At 45.8% G+C, this 22388-nt stretch overlaps 1 protein-coding gene across 1 annotated transcript; it reads left to right on the forward strand.

Annotated features, from left to right (window-relative positions):
- The first annotated feature begins 556 nt into the window (after positions 1 to 556).
- On the forward strand, positions 557 to 19973 carry LOC146175938 (uncharacterized). The gene is made up of 10 exons (XM_084581221.1): positions 557 to 784; positions 3331 to 3537; positions 4683 to 4882; positions 7502 to 7860; positions 8926 to 9121; positions 10120 to 10319; positions 13135 to 13245; positions 14305 to 14496; positions 16013 to 16135; positions 19798 to 19973. The coding sequence occupies exons 1-10, from the start codon at positions 557 to 559 to the stop codon at positions 19971 to 19973; spliced, it is 1992 nt and encodes a 663-aa protein (XP_084437347.1).
- Positions 19974 to 22388: the final 2415 nt, after the last annotated feature.

A 22388-nucleotide genomic window follows, 5' to 3' on the forward strand; every position in this document is an offset into this window, starting at 1 on the left:
CGTCCTCGGGAACAGTAGTCGAGCGCCGTAACCACTGCGCCACCCCGGCGGGGTGAAAGAGTGAATGGGGTGCCGTAGAAGAGGGCTCCGGAGTAATTTCGACCACTTCGGGATTTAAACGTGCCCTGACATCACATAGCACACGAGCGCCTCTTTGTTTCGCCTCCTTAAATCTTAATTAGAGCCAGTTAAGTGGTTTACAGGAAAGGAAAGGCCCACTATATATCACTCGCTGAATCGCGCTGACACATCTCGGACACAATACAGCAACGTTTAGACTAGCGCATTTCTCAAATGAAGACTCTGCAGTGATCTCAGAAAATTTTTTGGTTACTCTGCCCAATATTCTGAACGTGAAACAAAATTTGGGCAGACACTTTCTCCTTTGAAGGCAAGACGTGACGTTAAGAGGGTCCCTGAGGATCCCGCAATTAAAAAAAGAGCTCCCTCTTGGAAGGCGAGAAGGTCAAAGCCAGCACGAAGCTCGAGTCTCGAGCTACATCATCGCACTCGCAAAGAGCCGGTGCAGCGGAGTCGGCAAGGCCGAGCAATCGCCATGTTTTCCCACGGCAGCCTCCTTCCCGGTGGCGAGCAGACAGCAGACTGCCGCCTCCGCACGACGGACGGCCGTGAGTTTCGGGCGCAGCGGGGCTTTCTATGCGCAACGTGCCCCTTCTTCCGCGCCTTGTTCAGCGAGGAGAACGGCTCGCCAAGAGACGTACACGTCTCCGGAGTCAAAGGTTCCACGCTCGACGTACTGCTCACCTTTCTATACACGGATCAGGCAAGTATTGGCACGCTTGATTATCGTTGCGATAACGAGATAACACCCACTAGATAGAGGGAGAGACACAGCATATGGAGTTAAAATTTTTATATTTTGTAGCGTTTTGAGACGAGTCCTGAGTTCAGGACCCCCGAGGCCACGTTTCGTAGGTTAGCGCTGTGGGCCACCTCATGATCTCCCAATGCGCCTGTGGCAAAAGAAATGGTTTCCCAGGAGAAAGGGGAGGGGAGAAGTGGATATGTTGAATGCATTGGTCGTACGATGCACCCTAGTCGTCGCTAAGCCTATATTGTTTCGTGTCGAGGACACATGATACGGCGCTATGAAATTTCTCAGCGCTCTAGTAAATTATCTGTAGCGCCACACGTGCCAGCACCGGCCACGTACCGAAGATGAGGAGGTACCGCCGGCACGGGCACTTCAGAACGCTCTGGTCTTTCCAAGGCACCGTTTTCAGAACAATATGTACACTGGCATCGAAGGCTCCACAGACGCCCATACGTTCAAAACATGGCGGCTCATGGGCACTCAAGCGCCACCTGAAAACTGGAGGCCATCTAAAGTTAGTGACGTTGAATGACGTCAGGATTACGTGTGACATTGGCGCGAATTATAAAGTGTCAGTTTTTTTCATGCACCCTACCGTAGTTTCGAGGCCTTCCTTTTGAAGTACGCCTCTCAACGCTCGCCAATCTTTGTCATTCTATCGGCCCAAATTTTGCTGCTTGAGTGCGGTTGACAACCAAACCCAGCAATTCTATATGAACAAGCCCAGCATGCTTGTGCAGCATGACCTGTAAAGCGTTGGCGTAACCGCACAATTTCCAATACACTATCGAACAAGTATATCTCGAAAATATTCGCGCTTTATTGTATAAGGCCCACAAATACAGTGATATAAACGTGCCAGCAAAATGTTCAACAAAGCCAGCACTGAACAACATACGTAAGTTACCAATATCAAGCGTAAGACAGATTCACGACGTAGGGAGCTCACCTGTGAAAGTGTAACGGGAAAAATGTAGTGTGACACCGACAGTACAGTGTCCTCACTGTTGTGCGGTGCGTCAGTCCTTCGCATGCCGCGAACTCAGTTTTATAGACTCTAAGCGCTTTGAAAGAAACGAAGGGCATGCGACAAAGGCCCAAGCAGACTTAGCGCTGGCGACACGTAGCGCGAAAAAACGACGGACTTACAAAACTGCGATATATCTTACCTAAGAATTATGACTAAGTAAGAACTTACATGCAGGACGAAAACTTTGTAATAGGCACATTTCTACACACGCGAGTTAACTTCGTGCCATTCCTGGGAGCACCATCGCCGACAGCATGACAGTAGCGATAAGAAACTGCTTCGTTTCTTCTTTCGCAAGTACCCAGCAAGGCCTGAAATGTCTCACCAATGCCGGGGCAACATTAAAAGGGGACGCAACAAGAGTGTTGCAAAATTAAAAACGTATTTTATTAAAATAGCTTACCGCTTTCAAAAAAGAAGATATATATATATTTATTCTTAATTTGTTGCACAGTCTTTTAGTTTGTGCTTTTATAATTTCTTTACATCAGTCATAGCAACCGTTGTCATAGCAACTGTGACGCCAGCCGCCTCCCTGGTTCCCATGGCAATTGCAGCGCAAGCCGTTGCCGAGCCGCCAAAGAGGCCATTTCTGTCCTCTTGCCAGCCATTTGCTCGCACCTTACCACTAACGAACGGCATCCTAAAGTCAGCGGCAGATGATGGTACGAGCTACTGCAACAGCTGAAGAACAGGCTGCGGAGCTGACCGTAACCGAAGGAATGCTAAACGCGCTATTCCACCGGAACGTCGGGCCTCTTACGCACGACCAATGCTTTAATAATGGTTAATGATGCCCAATTTTGTAACCGATGATTTAGCAGCCCTTTGGGATCAGTAGGGCGGCTTATAAAGTGATCGTATGTAGAATAACACGCATGATAAGCCGGAGCTTCAAGTGTGAACACCCCTCGCCCCAACCCACTTAGTCCTAGACTCCACTCAAGTGCATCAACATCGAATGATTTCTAGGAGGCACCACACACGCGCCGCACATACCCAACAGCCATCTTTGAAGGCTCCTTCTGCCGATATTCCAGTTTACAGGATTCCACTGAAAACTAGTGGCTAACCCTTAGCAAACTACATATAGCTTCAGTAACGAGCCGCACGGTAATGCTAACTTGTGGCACTTCCGTTAAAAGTGATCGCGGCTTAAAGGCGCCGAGTCTGATTCTCACGACGGAGTGCAACAGAACGAAATTTCGGGTGCAAAACTGAAATACAGAAGCAAGTAGCACAGAGTTTCTGCGCTTAGAATTGCTCAAAAAGCCATGGCGGAGATATATAAAAAATAAACTTCTGTTGCGTTATGAGAAGTACGCATCCGCACTTGCAGGAACGCCTCCCAATATTAGTACTCGCTAGTTGCATACTCTGGAATCGAGTATGCGACCCAAAAGTCAAAATACAGCATCATTTGTTTGCTTTCATGTACCTCTATAGCTTTATATATCTCGTGCAGCTCTTCGTGAGCTTCGAGAATGTCTTCGAAGTCCTTAAAGCTGCTGACATGCTGCTGCTGGACGAGCCACGGGATCGATGCCTGGAGCTCCTGCTGCGGTCTATGGCACTTGAGAACTGCCTGAGCCTGGCGACGCTGACTCGCCGCTACCGCTACCCAAAATTTTCTGATGCCGTGATGGCTTACACACTGGAAAACTTCGACGAGGTGAGGAGCCAATCACATTCTACGCCCGATTAATTCTTGAAGTAGGATGGACAGTTGGGCGATTAATTCTCTTTTGATTGCCTCTTTCCAGGATTCCGCGTTGATTTAATGACAGTTGCAGATCCGTTCGAAGGCCTTGCTATCAGAGAGAAGGGGAAGGAAGGAAGAGGGTCGACATGCAATTAGGAGTGTATAGAGAAAGCGAAAAAATGCGTGTTTGGAAGGAAGTAACAGTTTCTCAATTTGTCGAGTTTCTCTTTCCTTCATTTTTTGCCGACAGCTGTTAAGCACGCGCTTCTAGGTTTCACGCGACTGTCGTAGTAGCCAGTGTACTAGAAGCAGTACAGTGCCAGAGGAGCAGTAGCCTCGCCTTGCTTCTGTGGCACAAAATTCAAAGAATGACGACAGCGATTCCGTGGTCACTCGCTTCGTAGCTAAACTGCAAGGCCTCCTGAAAGGGGAGGCTTGCTGTGGGTAAAAAACCAACTTCGCGCACTACAGCACCTATGTTGGCGCCTTCCACTAAAATTCCGCATGCATTCTAATTGGCGGAGGTATAGTATCAGTCATATACCCTTCACAAATCTCATCAACCTGTGAAAATGTTTCGAGCCACAAACTGTAATCACTTCATGCATAGATGTGCAACACGTTTTTTATGGGAAAGGTTATTGCACGCAGCTGAAGAGGAACGGCGAAAATGCTGTTCAAGGTATGCTTTCCATTCGTGCTAATTTCCCAGATTTTGGCTTTGTACGCAAGCGAGGCTGCGGTCTATGTACAGGTGTGTAATCCCTAATTTTTAAATGGGGCAATCTGTCAGCGATCTGGTTTATTCCGTGCTAAAGGTGTTGGGAACCAAATTTTCTGTGAGCAGTCAAATCTCGAAGTGCACTTAGGTTTTCTAAAATAAAAACTCTCGCTAAACATATAACAAGCTTTCAAAAAATAGCTGTATTTGCTACCAAGTGCTAAAACAAAGGGAATGTACAATCATCTGTAAAAATAAACAGCCACTAACCCTGAGGATAACAAGAAGGACCTCTTTTTCGTCTTCACAATGGAACTCAGTAAAGAAAACAAGGTCTTCCGGATTATTTACCTACCTTGTAGAAAACATAAAAGGATTTTCCACTGCGATGCAGATATGGCACAATAGCGAGGACCTGGGGGACATACCGTCATGGCTGCTTTACGAGTTGTTGGCCTCTCCTCAGTTGAACCTCTTCCGTGAAGAAGACGCGCTGGAGGTCATAGCACGATGGTACTCCTCCGCTTCAGCCGAAGACACTCCTAAGCTTCCGGAGCTCCTGCGCTGCGTACGCATAGGCCGCTGCGATCCAGGGTGAGTTTCATGCACTCGCAGCTATGGCAACTAGCATCTCAGTACTAATGCCCTTAGTCTCCGCTGTACTGCTTTTAAACTTGATTATCCATGCTTGCCTAAAGGGCAACCAGCTTCAAACGCTGCTTACATTTGTTACTTTCTGCACCAGAAAACTGAATGTATCGTTGCCTGGTACAATTTCTTACTATTACTTCGGCGAAACTTCACGGCGCACAGCCAGTAGGCTTAGATTACCATTCCGACACTAACGCTACCTGTGCTTGCACTAATAGCAATAAATAGCTGCTGCTCCGTCTGGTTATTACCAAATGGAATAGCTTGTGCTACAAAAGGTCGCTACAAATGTTTATTGCTGTTCCCTCGTTTGCACTCTTGAAACATATTGCCGCCTCGAAAATTGATCAGGTGTTGATATAGTTTACTCATACCCTGTTTCGTTTTTTCGTGCACCTTATTTCTTTACCGTGATGAACTGTTGTTTGCAAAGATTAAGTGTCTAACAGTTTATAAGTTACCAGTTTGCTTTCCCTCCTCCCAAATATGTAATACGAGCTAAATGCTTTTGTTACTGAGAAAGCAGACCCATCAGTAGAACGTTCCTTACAAGACATGAAATATTAAGCGCGCTGTCAGACGAAGACAGGAGACAAGGAAGGGATACCCACGAGCGCTAACTTGCAATAATTATAAACCTCAGAGGGAGAAACAAAAATGTCAGGAGATTATGATACTTGACATTGACAAATTGAAGCGCTGCTCTCCAAGTATTTCAGTTTTCCGTATACTGTAAATACTTCTCAACCTTAAAAAAGCAAGAATATTTGCCGAGCCCAGTGTAGGGACGAAACGTTACCACTTGAGAAATATTGAATGCAACTACTTGTACCCTTTCGGACACTGCTGTAAATCGAATCTCACGTTAACCTATGACATTGAATGGTAATACGTCGTGCTGGAGCCCAATCTCAAAACCCAGTTCGTGACTGCGGTTAACATATTATGGACGCACAATCAGAGCCTCTATCTTCTAGTAGCAGGGCAAGCAGTTCGGACCAATTGGGGGACCACATCCAGTTTAGCGGTCCCCCTCTTCTGGCTATTCTCCCAAATCGGAAAGATACCTGACACCCTGTCTTCACAGTCACCACTGCAAATCCTCCATTCCCTCTGCTATCAGGTGAAAAGAAGAGAAAACAAATGTGCAATAGCTTGGAAAGTGTGTCACTCTTTTTCTGTTATCGCTTACATTGTTGACAGTACATATTTTGAACCGTGTTTGCTACGAAGAATGCAAATCAAAGTAGAAGAAAAAACCTCATACCACCGACAAAATTCAAACTACCGGCGGCAAGATATTAGAGTAGAAGGCCCAATAGCACACTTAAATATAACACATGCCTGATAAAGGAAGGCAAGAATATCGAACACAGAGTTGACAAAATTCTTGGACAGGATATATGGGCAAAAAAAGAAGCAGGCCGTGGAATTACGATGCTCGCGCCTGATTCAACGCTTGAGCGGCTAATGTGTTCTACTGGAGTGTCCAAATCATTGCGTATCGTCTTAGCAGCGACGACCTTGTTTCGATGACATCAAAAATAATAGAAGTTGATTGTGTGCTCAGATATTAACGTGTGTTAATAACCTCAGTAATTCACACTCAGTTTAAAGCCCTCTCTATAGCCTGTTCCGTGTAATTTACGTGTTAGTAGGCGGTAAGCGCCTGGAGGAGGAGGAGGAGGAAACGAGGAGGAAACAACTTTATTTAACGAATTACTAAGCATCAAGAATGTCCTGAGCCAAGGTCACCAAGGCCAACTGATCTTTCAGCTGGTCAGATGCTAACCAAGCCTGCCACGTTAGGGAGGAGGGTTTGGAAAGGGGGTTGATTGAATTGCGACAGGGCATAAACACATGCAATTTTCTAAGTTTGCATAGTGTTCGGAACAATTCGGGCATGCGGGGGAATGTGTGATTCGGTATAGAAACGATCTGGCAGGAGTAAGCAGTGTATTTAGTTGTATGCGTCTAAGAATGCGTCTAAGGCTAAAAGCAGCGCTAACAGGGCTGTTAGCGCTGTTCTTAGTCTTAGATCATGCACCAACCAGCCCAAATTTCCACCCTTTTGAAGTACCTTTTTTAAGAATGCGTATTTGCTTGGTAGTGAGAGATTTATCAGGAAGACGAAGTGTACGAAGAGTTTCTCTAATGTTGCAATAGTAACAGTGAGAGAAAAATGCGTATTTTCCAGTGTACTGCCACGCCCAAAACCTTTCATACCACAGCGTGGGGATGCCCAATACAGATTTTCAAAGTTATCCGTGATACTTATTTGTGCTCCGCGTTCCCTCCCAGGGATGTATACCAACAGGTATCAATGACGTGATGTTCCTCGACTGACGTTCCTTCAGCGAAATGTGTTTTGTGCTGATTCCTGTTCTCTCTGTTCTTACACCTGTTCTCTCTGATCCCTTTCATGTCTCCAAAAACAAGGCTGATGCAATTAGAACCGTCTGGAAATGGTTGCCGTTAGTAGCATTGCGCCCTTTCGCGTGTGTATCGCTTTATTATTTCACATTGTTTGGGCTACTCGTTTATTCTCGACATGAAACGCAGATCCATCGACATATTCCGGCAGCGTTGGCCTTCGTTGGCAGAGAGGTCCGAGTTCGAGGAGGAGGTTACTAAGGCGCTCGAACTTGGCCCTTGCATGTGCTCGCCAGATCCCCTGCTGCTGAAACTGCGCGAGCCGGAGAAGCCACCGCGGGTAGTGCTTCCAGCGAACTTAATCCAGAATTCGGCTGTCTTCATGACTGGTACCGACCTAAACCAGGCAGGGCAGGCGTATTTTGCTCTCAGTGCGGTCGCAGCGGCAGCCGCGGCTCTAGTGGACGCCGCTACCGCAGCAGCAAATGCAGCGACACCTGCTCTGGCTCCTACTTCAGAAGCTGAAGGCCCGGCAGCTGGGAACCAAGGTCAGGAGTTCGTACACCATGCCATTAGGTGCAGTATTTCAAAAGTTAATTTTATTATTCTTTGATATTTTGGCGTATTCGTCAATCCAAAGTCGCTAGACCAGCAGCGGCTACTAACCCAATATGTTTTGTTCGCTTTTTAGGACATTATGAGACTGTAACGCCAATTCTTTCGCGTTCCCGTCCAAGACGAGGTGTTAATGTTCTTCAACAAACAACTATCAACCAGCCTAAATGCATGGCTTCAAGGAATGTTTTGCATTTACATCCGATTTTACAGTTTCTTAACTGCACTTTTAGTCTGCAGAAGCCGGGTTTTTCTTTTCTGGAGGGCAAGCCGTTGGCATTTGGGGGAACAGAGAAGGGTGATTTGGCTGCACCTTTAGATGGATGCTATGTCACCTTAAGTAAATTCATCAGGTAATAAAATGTTGGTTTGCTTTGGCTTGTGAGGTTTAATGTCCCGTATCGGCTAAAATTATGAGAGAACCCGAAGTGGAGCGCTCCAGACATTTCTACCACCAAGGTTTAACTTGCCCTGACGTCGCACAGCACAGGGGCGCCTTGCTTTTCGCCTCCATCGAAAAGCAGTGGCCGTAGCTGAGATTCCTTCCTGCATCCTTGGGCACAGTAGTCGAGCGCCCTAATCACAGCATGGTGTGGTGCAGTGGTTATGGCGCAGCTAATAAACGAACACAAACATGCCCACCATCGATGCTACAGTACTGCGCAATGTCAGTTACTCTATAAATTTATATCCCTGTTTTTCCTCTTCAACCATTAAGATGTCGCTTATAGTTCCGCGCTTTTATCCATTAAGTGCTAGTAAAATCTGAAAGGCGACCTTCTTAAAAGCGATGACTTTAGTCAGCAGCACCATGATTAGTTGTTTGTTTTATAGGCCAAGAATTTGCATCGCATACGCGAAGGCACACACTTCGTTCAGGCGCACTCTTTCTCTGTTTAGGGAAGGTTCAATGAGATCCCGCATTGAGGTGGAGTCACGCACCGGAATAAGCTGCTTTCATTACCGTGCTTCACCGAGTGTTCTCTCCTGTTTCGCAGCCTTCATGCCTCTGACGCAAGCCCTCTGTGCGAGCTGTGGCCTGGCGAATCCGGAACGCTGGCTTCCGCGCCTACCGACTGAGATGATCTTTCTGGTCGGCGGCTGGAGCAAAGGAAAACCACAGCCCACCATCGAGGCTTTCGACGTCAAGGTCAATCGCTGGTACCAATTCAAGAGCGAGAATTTTACTCCAAGGCGAGTTGCCTGCTATAGATAGCGCAAGCGCTTTCTCACTACCAGAGTCACTAAGTTTTCTTTTAGTAACGCCAGTAACAAGACTGTGTTTCTATATTGGAATGACTCCTGGAGTCTTGAATCCTGTGTTCCGCATTTGGGCGAGTTATGCTCATGCTTCGGCGCCCTGTCAATCCTTCTTTAGAGAAGTATATGCTCAGGTTCACGACTGGTCTTGAGCCCAAGGAGTTGAATCGCGTGATGTGTGTAGCTTCGCCCATGGTTATTGCGAATGTGCTATCGCAGATGCCAGTTCAAGACATAGATTGTCTTGAAATTGAACAGGGATTTGCAGCTTGCGGGCACAGTTAGAAACGTTAATTCGGTGACTGCTACGTCACCGGCTTCATGATGATGTAGATCCCGGGACACAGTTATATCTCGCTGCTCCCATTTATTATCTTATTAGCTGTGTTAGCAGCGAACTACCTGCACGACATCATTTGATTCATCAATTATAGGGGAGGCCATTAGCTCAATAACTCGGTCTGTGCGTTCATTAAATCGGCGCTGTCGAAAACAGACTGGCACAACCTGGAGTTTGTGTAGCTCTCTAGAGAGGCCTGCGGAAGGCGCGCCATGCAATAGTACCTTCAAGTGCGGCCCATGATCCTTGCTATGTAGGTCGGTGGTCTATCTACGCTTACTGTGAACGGTTGATAAGGTTGCACTTGGCTTCATGCCAATTTAGTGAAATAATCCGACAACTCTTCTACTGCTAGCGCTATAAAGCTAAATGTTTTTAAGGAGTGACTTTTATTGGTCACTTTATTGTCCAGCAGCATTATACAGAGCACAAAATAATTACATACTATAAATATGCCTTAATTAGTCGATATTCAATGCCCAAGGTCGAGCGGGATAGCATAAACGCGTGCTTTCAGGAGAATGCTGTAGCTACTTAGAGGAGTTCGATGCCTGCATATTGTGTAATCAGCGAACGTACCGTACTTGTGCAGGGCGTACCACGCGGTCGTGCAGTGGCATCGCCACCTGTACGTGCTGGGAGGGACGACACTGCACTCTTACCTGCGGTCAGTTGTCAGCTTCGACTTGGACGCTTGCGAGTGGAGCAACCACTCCCCGATGCATTTGGATCGCGCATACGTCGCTGCCGCCGCCCTTGGGGAGCATATCTACGCCATCGGGGGCCACACCGGTAAGGAATGATTACTGTCGAAGCCGTCAGAGGACCACAAGAACAGATTGTTCTCCTGCTATGTCTATATCTCTTACCATGATTGGGAATTGTTATCCAGCACTAGGTTGATTTATTTAGAAGCCGTCAGAGGACAGCAAGAAGAGTAAGAGACTTTGTTCTCCTATGATGGTTATACCTATTAGCATGACTAGGAATTGTTGTCTAGTTTCTTTTTCAAATCATGAAGGCCACGCGAAAAGCTAGGACGAAAGGAAGTGAGACGCCACAAGCGAATTATTTTCAGTAGTATAAATTTATTGCAAAACGTCGAAGTGTAAACCCACCTCGTGAAAAAGAAAAAGAAGAAAAAGGGAGGTTGTATAATGATTATGGAAATAATGGTGTGTGGGATATTCCTTACCACTATCGAGTATCGTTTTTATTTGTGAGGCAGCAGTGCGCTATCGTAAGACAGTGTTATACTCATGTTTATGGGAATGGTGTAACATTCCTTCCCTGAGTAGGAACTATTTGCTTTCAAAGATTTTTCCGAATTCGCCTCAAGTAGGAAAACTACCAGAAGAAACCGATTGGCTGCGTTTTTGAGAATATTTGTGGCGAAACTGTGTAATTTTGTAAGGTACTGGTAAACAGCTTTTGATGGTAAAGGTCCAATCTGCCGGTTCGTACCAAGCTTTTACGTCTCTATTTTGAGCTGCGTTCACAGCAGCCAAGATTACCATAGTAAAACATTGCGATGCTTTTTAACGATGAATCGCTGAAAAAGCAAGAATCTCGAGGAGGGCTCCTTTGAGAATTTATTGATTGTTTGTGTGTGGCTGCAAAACGTTTTTCTGAAAATTTGTCAAACAGTTTTGGTTGTGAGAAGACTCGAGAAAGAGAATACTCAAGTTGGTTATGAGTCGTTTCGACATATGTTGATGAGCATCTGCGGAGTGAACGCTCCAACCAGATCTTGATGACTAGTTGTATAGTTATATTCTCACGCTGGGTGTTCTACCCTCCACTATATTTTCATCAGTTCTATGTTTATATTACGGCATTTTGCGGGTTTGAAGTCCTTCAACGTGGTATCGTTCTGCAAAAGCCGGGGAAAATGTTGCTGACTAAATAGATGCCAATGTTCACGCTCAAGTATCAGAAACTTGGTGACGTTAAGGGGTAATACTGCTACCAAATTTGGGTGATGGACGTCGCTTACTTGATAAAAATAAATGTCCGCAGCCTGCCTTGTGATGACGAACAAAAAATGCGCTTGGAATTTCATACTGCACTGACGGGACAGTGGCAGCCATTACAGGTGAAAGAATTACAAAAAGACAGGCGATCGTGAGACGCGAATTCGAGAGCGTTCTCTAATCATGATTAGGTGAGAAAAGACACCGCGGAAAAATTGTTACAGAACGTCCTTTTTTGTTCTTTCAGTATCAGTGCATATCATGCTGACTCGCCAGTCATCCACGACTGTGGCCGGCGCCTCTTACCAGGATAGTTAAACCAAGACACCTCACTATAGGCCATGCCTGTGAGAAAAATAAGCACGAATAAGACAGCTAAGGTGGTGTTTCATACGAGTTATCCTCTTCCGAGCATTGAAAATTTTGTGGCGACAAGGCAAACTTATTTTACATGGTATGGGCATGCCAGAAAAATAGCAGTATTGACGTAATAAAGCAGCCGACGTTGGATGGCCTGAAGGCGGCCCAATCAAGATCTGACGTTGATGCACGAGGCCCCGTCGAAAAAGGGGGACCGCGGTTTTTATCAACGGTGTGCTGGAGTAGGGGCCCGACCAGCTTTCCCTTTGTCTAAGTTGGGGTGGCTCTCAATAAACCTTTTCATCATCATCATCATCATCATCATCTTGGTGAAGCAACACACTCTACTTTCATTATCAATTTGGTCGTTCCTTGAATTCTCCTTGTTTTCATCTGATACAGAAGCTATAACTGCATGAACAAAACTGACGTACACACACCGCTTCGAGAAGGCCTCGCTTAGCTTAGAGGGCGGGTGCGATACAGGAGGAGGCGCCGACATCATAACGCTAGATCTGCACGCTGTTTCCCCGTACTGGCTCATATGCGCTTTCTACAGATTAGGCATTCTCACTGTCCCTAACATTGCCTGCTTCTTTTCACTAAGCATGAACTCCTCTGCTTTGTCTGATTAACCTGTCAACGGTAAATCACAATGCGAAATGTTATAAACGTCATTTTCTATTGCAATATATTGTTTGTCGATCCAGCTTATACAGGCTTCCGAGAGTACGAAATCGTATTTCTATATGATGCATAAGCCTCGGATGTTGATATCGCAGGGCAGCCTGGACGGTCTAGGCTTCATGGTGATCCGACCAGAGACAAATGATTCATTTAAAGAGTGCGCTGGCAGAGAAAGAATAGATAATGGAGTCTATAGCGACAAAACGTTCAATGGTCGCCTAAGATAACTCCGTTTTGAAGCATTAGAGATGCAATGAGGTTTCAGAGGTGTTTGTATTTTGATCCCGTTCTGAATTTGGTAAGTGGAGACGATCGGTAGAGCATGGTATAGTTTGGTTTATGGAGTTTAACGTCCCGGACCAAATGATAGTACATGCAGGTTGCGTCTGGTCTGACCCGTTCATACAGGTGTTGAAGCCTCACCTGCAAACTATTTTTCCCTCAGCGGGCGGTTAGTATAGTCGGGCAAGGCTGTAACACCTCTGAGTCTAGCTGGGGTGCAACGCTAAATTGAATGTGCTTTCCGCAATCTGTAGTTGAAACGAGAAGCATGCATTCGTGAAGAGTATATTTATTCGCTTCCGCAGGCGTTGAGAGGACTCGAACAGTGGAGCGCTACGAGCCCCTCCACAACCAATGGAACATGGTGTCATCCATGAGCCGTCGGCGCAGCGACGCATCGGCCTGCGCCTTCAATGGTGAGCCGTCGCGACGTGTGGACAAATTTAGCTTCATTATTTTGTATGCAGGGTTCGAAAGAGGCCCTGATCCCCGTCAACCATTTCTTTGATTTCGGATGTGCAACCTGTACTATGTACGGATGGGAAATAAATGAGATTTGATTTGGATACCTGAGCCAATTTTCTTCGGGTGCTTTATAGACTACATCATGGAATGTAAATACAGAAGCCGTTAAGTATAGCAAGTGAGGGTTCTATGACCAAACAGTAGCGCAAATGAAATTGACGACTCATTCTACCTATCTATGGCACGAAAATGAAAACAGATAATCAAAGGGGAAAAAGCGAACATGTCTACGACAGGAAAAATGTTCTCGTAACATCGACGTAGTGGCGAGCTATACTAGCAATGATGAGGAAATGTTGCGCGTCTCTTTTGTTTTCTTGGATGGCTAGCATAGGATGTGTTTCGTTAAACGTGTGCTTATGCTTTTCATTTCATTTGCCTGATCACAATATGAATGTTATATGCCGCTGTTACTGTCCCGGTCACGCAATAGATATTCAGTTCTAGCAAGGTGAGCGCTCATGAAAACGTTCGATTGCAGCATTGGAAAACAGACCGACGCGAGCTTGTCACGACGCATCCAAATGCACGCCCGCCAATGATGCGATGGTTTTTATAATGTCTGAATCAACCTTTTTCTTTACATTCCAGTCCCTCTCTCGAGCCTGTATTATTACGCCATTTACCCTACTTTAGAACCCTCCACAGAACCACTAGATCCTGCCATCGCCTGGCGGCATGTTTCAAAGCGACATGCAGCGGTTAGCAATTGAGAAACTGGAACCGTTCCATCTTGTCCTCTGCATGATCAGTATAAAAGCGCTCTGAAGTTACAACCCAGCGAAGCCCTACCCGAGTGTTTTTATCATATCTGCCTCTCCTGTCCATTTTGCCCCCACGAATGTCTGGAAAGCGTTCCCGCATACTATCGACTAAGCATTAATTTATTAGAGCACACCTTAGAGGGAGGAAATAGGTGCGGTCGTCTGGAACCATCATCCTCTGCGCAGGTCGCGTATTCGTCAGCGGCGGCTTCACCGGGGCTCACTTCCTTGCCACAGTCGAGATGTACACGCCCTCCCTAGACTCCTGGATCCTCGTCCATTCCTTGCCCGGCCCACGCTGCGGCCATCGCATGCTGGAGTACCGCGGGAGGTTCTACGTCATCGGAGGTTTTGACGGAAATCGCCGGCTCGATGAAGGTAGCAGGATTTTCTAGGACTCACATGAATGCAGTTGTTGTCCCGGGCAGCACAAACGATGCTCAAATATTGGCATTCTGCTGGCAACATCGGGCCCTGCATTAGACCAGGGCGTTGTCACTTCATTCTAATTTTTTGACCATAGATTTTGTGGCCTGGATTACGTCTAGTGCTTCTTATGATTGTACCGTACGATATTCTGGTTCTTCGTTCCTTCGCCAAGAAATGGTGTCACAGGCTTTTTTATTTGGTCTGCTAGTCATTCAATATCGACTTATGAGTAAATAGAAATGTCGGTTCACTTTATCTGCCAGTGTGTGTAAATTGCATTAAATGACGTCAACCTCTACGTTTGCGACTCACACCTACGAAACACGCACCCATAAGTCAAAGCATTCTGGTATGCGTCGAATCAAACGCTAGGGTGGCTGAGCGTCTGTTTACAGACTTACGACATCACCTGCGCAGAATGTGTTTGCTGTGCCATCTCAATCCCACTAACAGACAGATGTCACTCATACTCCTTGCTCAGGTCTGCAAGAAAAATTACATTCTGGTTCCATAAAAGTAGGAAGAAGTAAGTCCTAAGTAAGATACGACAAAAAGAAAGGTGAGAGAAAGCCTGCGCTTAAAGCGTGGTTATAGCATACATAAAACAGCTGAAGATAAAAAATTAGCGACAGGACGCCCAAACAACAATTTCCAACAAGAGCCAATAATAAAGAATCGGGCACTAAACTGGAAGGCGTCCAAGGGCGAGCCAAGCAGGTGAGAAGAGCCCTAGCTAAAGCATGCGTCGGAAGTAGATTCAAACACGAAGTTGTTGCACCCACAAACCACCTAGTGATCTGTCGCGTCATGGAGAAATCTGATTAACTGGAATTAAGGTGAAATCCTGGCGTGTTCAGCCAATTCGCATGTAGCGTGACGGCGGCGGATTTCTTATAAAACGGCAAGTCTAACTTCATTGCGTTATTATCTCAATAGAACCTCCCTACGCACGCCACATTTCATAAAAATTTACCACCCGATAATAAGATTTAGCGATTGCTTTCTGCATATTTTATTTCTTGGCAGGGTGACTGGTGTACACATGTAACGCGGAATTTCCTCATCCGCTGTATAAATAATCACGAGGTTGAGACCATTTTGAGATCCGTCCTTGGCAGTCTCAAGGCGAGAGTCACGGTTCATATAAACCAGACGCATATTTGTGGTCGCCTGCAAGGCTACATAGGCCAAGCACATTGATTTTGTGGAAGCAAGCTTGCATGAAGTAAAGGTCCCATACTGTTCAAGTAGTCGCTTTCCTTCACACGAACGCTCGCTTTTTGGAGAGAGTAACCCTCAACGATTTCTTAGCGTATTTGAACTGGGCTGCTCTGAACAAGATGACTAAAAATCATGTGCACATTTTCTCTCTCTGTTTAGAACTGATGCCTACAGCATTATCCTCCGCAATACGCATGCGAGAGTGTTTTGACATCGGCGTTCTGTATCGCCGCAATTGTTGCAGTCTTGCGCAGCGAGCACGGCTTGCTCCAGGGCTGGCGGGCAGGACCAAGTCTCCTCACACCCCGGAGTAGCTTTGCGGTCGCGCAGCTAGGCGGCGACTTGTACGTCATCGGAGGGTATAACGGTGAGCTCCTTTTATTCTGTGTTTGGATTCACACACAATCGCCATTTTGTGCAAATATGTGTGAGTGATTGCTGGTAGATGCCTAATAATCAGTTACACACGAGTTCCATTTTTAATTAGAACTTTTAAAATGTTTCGCTCGTCAGTTCAGTTCAGTTCAGTCGTTCAGTCGTGTCCGACTCTTCGTGACCCTATGGACCATGTCACGCCACGCTTTCCGGTCTCACACTATCTTCCTATCATCACATTACTTCATCTGCAGTGCCTCGAGGATGCCATCTAACCATCGCGTTCGCTGCCTACCCCTTCTCCGGCGACCCTCCACCCTTCCCAACATCAATTCCTTCTCCAGCGACTCCTCTCTTCTCATCAGATGGCCAAAGTAGCTGAGCTTTAACTTTAAAATTTGACCCTCCAATGAGCAATCAGGGTTTCGCTCGTAGATGTAACTAAAGAAGAAGTGTGGAAGAGAATTGAGCGATTGTAGATGACAATGGCCGCTTTCTATTTGCTTCCTATGGAAGATGTGCGAACTAAGGTCGCCGATCTTAGTTCCATCACACGCCGCTAGAGTTCTGCTGACCAGAATTCTGCGCATGCGCAGATGTGCGAACAAAGTCACCGATGTTGGTCCCATCACGCGCCTCTAGTGTTCTGCGCACGCGCTGGTCACTCGCTCAAAAGTCGGATTCTTTGTGGCCTTTTTTTGTTGTAATAAGGTTGGTTGCTGGTTTGTTTTTAAAATTGCGAATGGACAGTTTAATCTGAATCAGTTTTGTGCAAACATTGAATTCGAAAAATTGTTAACCTAGTCATTTTTTCGATCCGTTAGATGTCTTATGAGACATCTTAAAGCAATTTTTAACTTTATTGCATGGTCTCTTGAATGTCTGAAAAAATGAGCTACAGACGCCTATCACATTTAACAGTATTTTACGATGTTGTAAGAGCGTTTACCCGTTTCTTCTACAAAACTAATGACAAGCGGCTTGAAATTGATGCCATTCAGTTTCTACAGCTATGCTTAGTTACATTTAACTAACTGTAAGCACGTGAGACAAAGATGCATCTTATATGAAGAATGAAGGGTAGCCGCTGACAGCGTTCCCCAAAATCTTTGTAGTAAACGTGCGTATATTTGTCCTTCACCTCGCAGCGGGCCGCGCGTGAGTGAAATTCTTCCGCAGACAAAGCACACACAGAAACGGGAAACATGAACACACTCACTGTTTGCATGCGGTAGCTAATAATGATCGCTTTACTTGCTGTTTTCCACACAGCACTTATTCAACGTCAAATTTGGAATACTTTTTTGCTCTTGGTTCAGTCAAATCTGAGTCCCTTCGTGATCCCATGGGCCATCCCTTTGGCCGCTTGCAACAGTTGTTATACACAGGCTTCATACACTATTGCTGCCCGCTTGTTAGGGAGCTCAGCAACGCGGACTCAGATCTCGATCTTGGCGTCCGCTTTTCGCTGGGAGGGAAAAGCAAGGCATCTGTGTACTGTGCGACATCAGTGCACGCTAAGAACTGCGGTTGGTCCTAATTTCCGCAGCCCTCCACTACAGCGCGTTTCATAGCCTTGGACACTTTGGGTGGTCGACAGCATCGTTATTTCGTACCTGCAGACAGCGTTTCTTCTGTTAAGTATTTTGCCTTACACATTGGATGCAACTGTTCTGATAAACAGAAATGGAAAACAATTATGCTAAAAAGTCGAGCCCACTGGACACTCACACGGATTCCTTTCATTCGTAGTAAGTGGTATTACCATAATCCAGCTAGAAAAACGCGAAAGCGCCAAAAGTGACGCTTATTTCATTGAAAGATCGCTTATGGATGTTAGTTTCTTCAAAGGAGACACTATCATGTCGCTTTGTAAGCTCTTCAGCGTGTGTAGATTCCTGACCGAATCACGTGGTTTAAATACGTGATTACAGAGATAGCGATTGAGGGTCTAACGGATTCTAAATCAAGGTCGATATCCGCATCTCCAATCCAAGGAAGCAGCTCTAAAGCAAGCCCTCATGCGCGTGCCCTTTCCTTTGTCCGTAATGCGACAAATCCCAGTAGTCTATTTTCACATCCGTATGCGAAACAAACACAAGGCATGTTAACGCAGGGTGTACTATATCCTGCGGCCGCAGCTGAGCATATGGCTGATATGTAACTCGACAGAGGAGTCATGCCACGAGCCTGGTGAAACCAAGCGCACGTATTCAAACCTCAACATGGAGATAACGTTTGATCACCGACCGCGTGACGGAGATTCTCATTAAACGCTCCCTCTTCGTAACGCTCATCGCTCTTTCCTCTACATTAGCCGCTTTTTCCCATCCAGGCAGTGAATTACTTGATAGCCTGTCGGGCCGCATTTGGTTAATTACAGTTTCAATTTCGGCCATTGTATTGTTTTATGGAGTCATCGAAGATTTCTATGGAAAAAGGAAAGAGATTGCTGGACTTAAGCGATAATTTACCGTCACTGCATTGGCCGAAAGCTTGAGTCTTTCGAATGCAATGGTAAATCTGGCGGATCTCCCCTTGCGTTATAACCTACTAGTGCGGCGACGGTTGCTTGTTGTTCCTGAGACAGTGTGACATAGCCCTAGCAAGTCTTGTGACGGTTGCTTCGCTTTCGTTCGTGCTAATTGAGTGTTTGTTATAACTAGGCTCAACTGTACACACTTGTAAGAAGCTCACAGATTTTATTGCGAACGTACCAGCCAGCGTGGTCGCACGTCTGCCATGGGGCTGACTCCACGAATGACCTTGAGCCAAGAAGAAGAAGAAACCGCTGGTGTTAACAACTTGGTAGTTGCCACCCTGGTAGAGACGAACGACAACAGCGAGTTGCCCGTACCAAAAGCTCTCGCTCCAAATTCGATTCAGCAGCGTTAATTGAACCCCTCTAATTTTTGTATGCCCGCTCATGAATTCAAAAGCCTTTGAAGCATTCGCCACAGGAAAATGATTAATCTGAGCGTTAATATGCAGTTCGTCTATGCTGTGTATGTGATTTCGGCTTTAACGCCTGCAACACACGGAAAAGGAGAGCAAATAGCGAAGGATTAACATAGCAAAATGTTGGAATTTTTTTTCAATTTATAGAAACCTCAAACTGCAGGCTGGTATCATTATGGCCCATTTGCTGTTATGATGTCTGGACTGGCCACTCACCATGGTACAGATGACACCTCAATCTTTTTATGTATATTCTCATAAGCTACGGGATGATATCTTTCGTTTAGCGTCCTTAAAAAAATCTCGAGAGAAACAGTGCTAGAGGTAATGACATATTTTGTGGAAACGCAGCATGAGGATCAGTATATGTGGTGAAGTTTTCACTACTTGAACAATTTGTTGCAGTTAATGTTGCTTTGCCGAAAACTTAACTGATGCATTGGTATGGTGACCCCTGCTCAAGGGTGCCATCATAAAAGCCCGCTTGTATATTCGCAGCAGTACGGGCTCTTGTATTACGTACACACATGCCTATAATATGTGTTTAATGAATTGAATTTTATACTCTACTTTGCTTGTAAGCATAAATCAATTGCTGAATACTCTTTACCGGTTGGCGCTTATAGCCAAGCAATAGGGCGTGAACGTGCTTAATGAGGTATTTAATTTCCTCATCGCGACACCGTCTGTACGCAGGCACGTCACTCATCGCCGACGTTGAGCGATACACCATCGGGGATGATAGCTGGAGGCAAGCGAAGGCGCTCAACGATTCCGCCAGCGCATTTGCCGCCTGTACCGTGCGTGGCAGGGAAGTGTGCAGGAGTTTCTCGGCCCGAGGCGCAGTGTTGCAGCGGCATCCAGCGTGGTAGCTAGGGCAACGCTTATAGCGCGTTTCCTAGCCCGCCTCGCCGCTCCCGCCAAGTTTCACTCCGAGATATCGGAGGGTTTTCTCTACAAAGTGCCGGTGGCACGCGACAGAGGTTACACACCAACCGGCCTCCAAGATTTATTCTATTCTTATGATCAGGGACCGAAATTTCACGAATGTAAAAAAAAAAAGCTTCATAACTGCCTTTCTTTGCACTTTCCTAATCTCTCTCACTTGATAATTATTTTTATTACTGCTTAGCGGAAAATCAAAGGAGTTAAGAAAGTGTGGTCTTGAGCTATAAGTCCTTTCCTTCCCCCTGAATTTTGAGAGCATCTTTCTTGCAATTATGTCGATAGAGTTTATTTTTTTTAATTTACATTTATTTACATTTAATTCCTGGCAATGTACAGTCTCTTGGTAAAGCTCCTTGTGTTTCTGAAAGAAAAATAGAGCTCATGGTTTTAATATATTAGATCCGAAACGGCGTCTTCTGAGCAAATGCTATGGTGCTTCGTGAGACGCTGTTTTCGGACCTCATCATAACTCAGAAACAAAGAAAGGACGCCAGAAAGCGGTTGGAGATTCTTGGCGGTCAACGTCAGAAATGTGTCATTGTCAATCTCCTTGAAGACATGCTTGATCTTGTATTTCTCAGCCAATGATGGATTAAGGCTTTTACATAGGTCGACATCCTCAATGTAGCTGGTAAAGTTTTCAAGTTTTTGCTGAGCCAGATAACTCAACCGTTGTTCGGCGCGAAGTTTGCCAACAGCGGGACGGCCGAAAACCTCGGTGAGGCTAGTTCTGCGTGCCGCCCAGGTAGAAATATCAGCTTCGTGATTTAGATACCACAAGTTCGTGAAGTTAGTCAAATAGAAGATCACGTTGTTGATTTTAATGCTGCCATCCAAATTATTTTAGGCCCTCGCTCGTTCTTAGGTCAGCTAGTCCTCCCCGTCTGTGTCATCCGTGCCACTGAAGATGGGTGGACCGCGCGGCCACTCTGGCCCTGACCAGATGATGGCGTTGGGGTCAAGCGGTTAAGGTTGATCCGTAGTCTCAAGTCATAGTGGTAGAACCGGTTATGGTGCGACTGCGGAGCTCCAGGGTGGGAAAAGGCGGCACATTCACCATGTGTAACGAGGCGGATTAAGCAATTCGCACTACAATAGCTATACTGACACGTTGCTGATGCCAAAGCCGGCGTTCCTCAGAGCGAGCGCGAGCTGCTGCTTCGCAGCTTTGTCGTCTTTGTCAGATTCGAGTTTTTCTCTTCTCACAATTCCAACTATCCGTCCCATAATATTGTTGCGAAGATCATCTGCAGTGGCACGAGAGGAGCCCTCGCGCTATGCCAGACATTAAATAATCGTTCATCCTGTCGCTTTGTTGTGCCGTCTCTTTGTCTTGAAAATCAAACTAGCGCACTTCAAAACAAAGACACATGAAGAGAACAACACAGCGCTGACTTCAACTGGTTTTTATTAGAGAGTGACACAATATATATGTACGAAAAGTGGGCGTGAAAGAATTGATAACTGCTGAGTTTGCACGTGGCGTAAAACACCGAACGCAAAGTTAAAAGGCGCACGATAACAATATAGGTCAAAGCAAGGGAGAACGGCAGGGCTATAAAAAATAAAGAAGCGAAAAACGGGGAGGCATGTTAGCTATTGAGGGTGTGTTAGCACACCCTCAATAGCCCTGACTAAACGCGAGTTAGAATATCTGAACCAGATGCACAGTAGTTTTAATGTTTAGATTCCGGGTGCACTCCTCAGCCTCTAGCGGCCTGGCCTTGGTTGTTTTAGGTATTCTGTTTTTAATGCCCTTTTGGTCTTGTAATGCTCTTAATTGTCCTTTTGATTCTTTTATCGCTCTTAATGTCCCTTTTGTGTTTTTTATCGCTCTTAATGCCCCTATTGGCTTTTATCGCTCTTAATGCCCCTTTTGGCCTTTTTTCGATTTTTCGATTTTAGTTTATGTATCTTCGGATCGTGCCATCTTTAACTGTTTTTACCTACATGCCTCCCCGTTTTTCGCTTCTTTATTTTTTATAGCCCTGCCGTTCTGCCTTGCTTTGACCTATATTGGTATCGTGCGCCTTTTAACTTTGCGTTCGGTGTTTTACGCCACGTGCAAACTCAGCAGTTATCAATTCTTTCACGCCCACTTTTCGTACATATATATTGTGTCACTCTAACAAAAACCAGTTGAAGTCAGCGCTGTGTTGTCGTTCTCTTCCTGTGTCTTTGTTTTGAAGTGCGCTAGTTTGATTTCCAAGATGAATTACCAACTAGCCCGTTCTTCCACCCTTGCAAGTCCTTGCTTGTCACCACATAACATTTTGGTGGAGGTGCGGGGTGTGTCATCCCCATTCTCGCCTTGGAGCATCGACGCCATCTGCGAGCCG

This window comes from Amblyomma maculatum, chromosome 10 (assembly GCF_055883805.1).
Source record: "Amblyomma maculatum isolate TAMU_Amacu chromosome 10, ASM5588380v1, whole genome shotgun sequence".
Taxonomy (NCBI): domain Eukaryota; kingdom Metazoa; phylum Arthropoda; class Arachnida; order Ixodida; family Ixodidae; genus Amblyomma; species Amblyomma maculatum.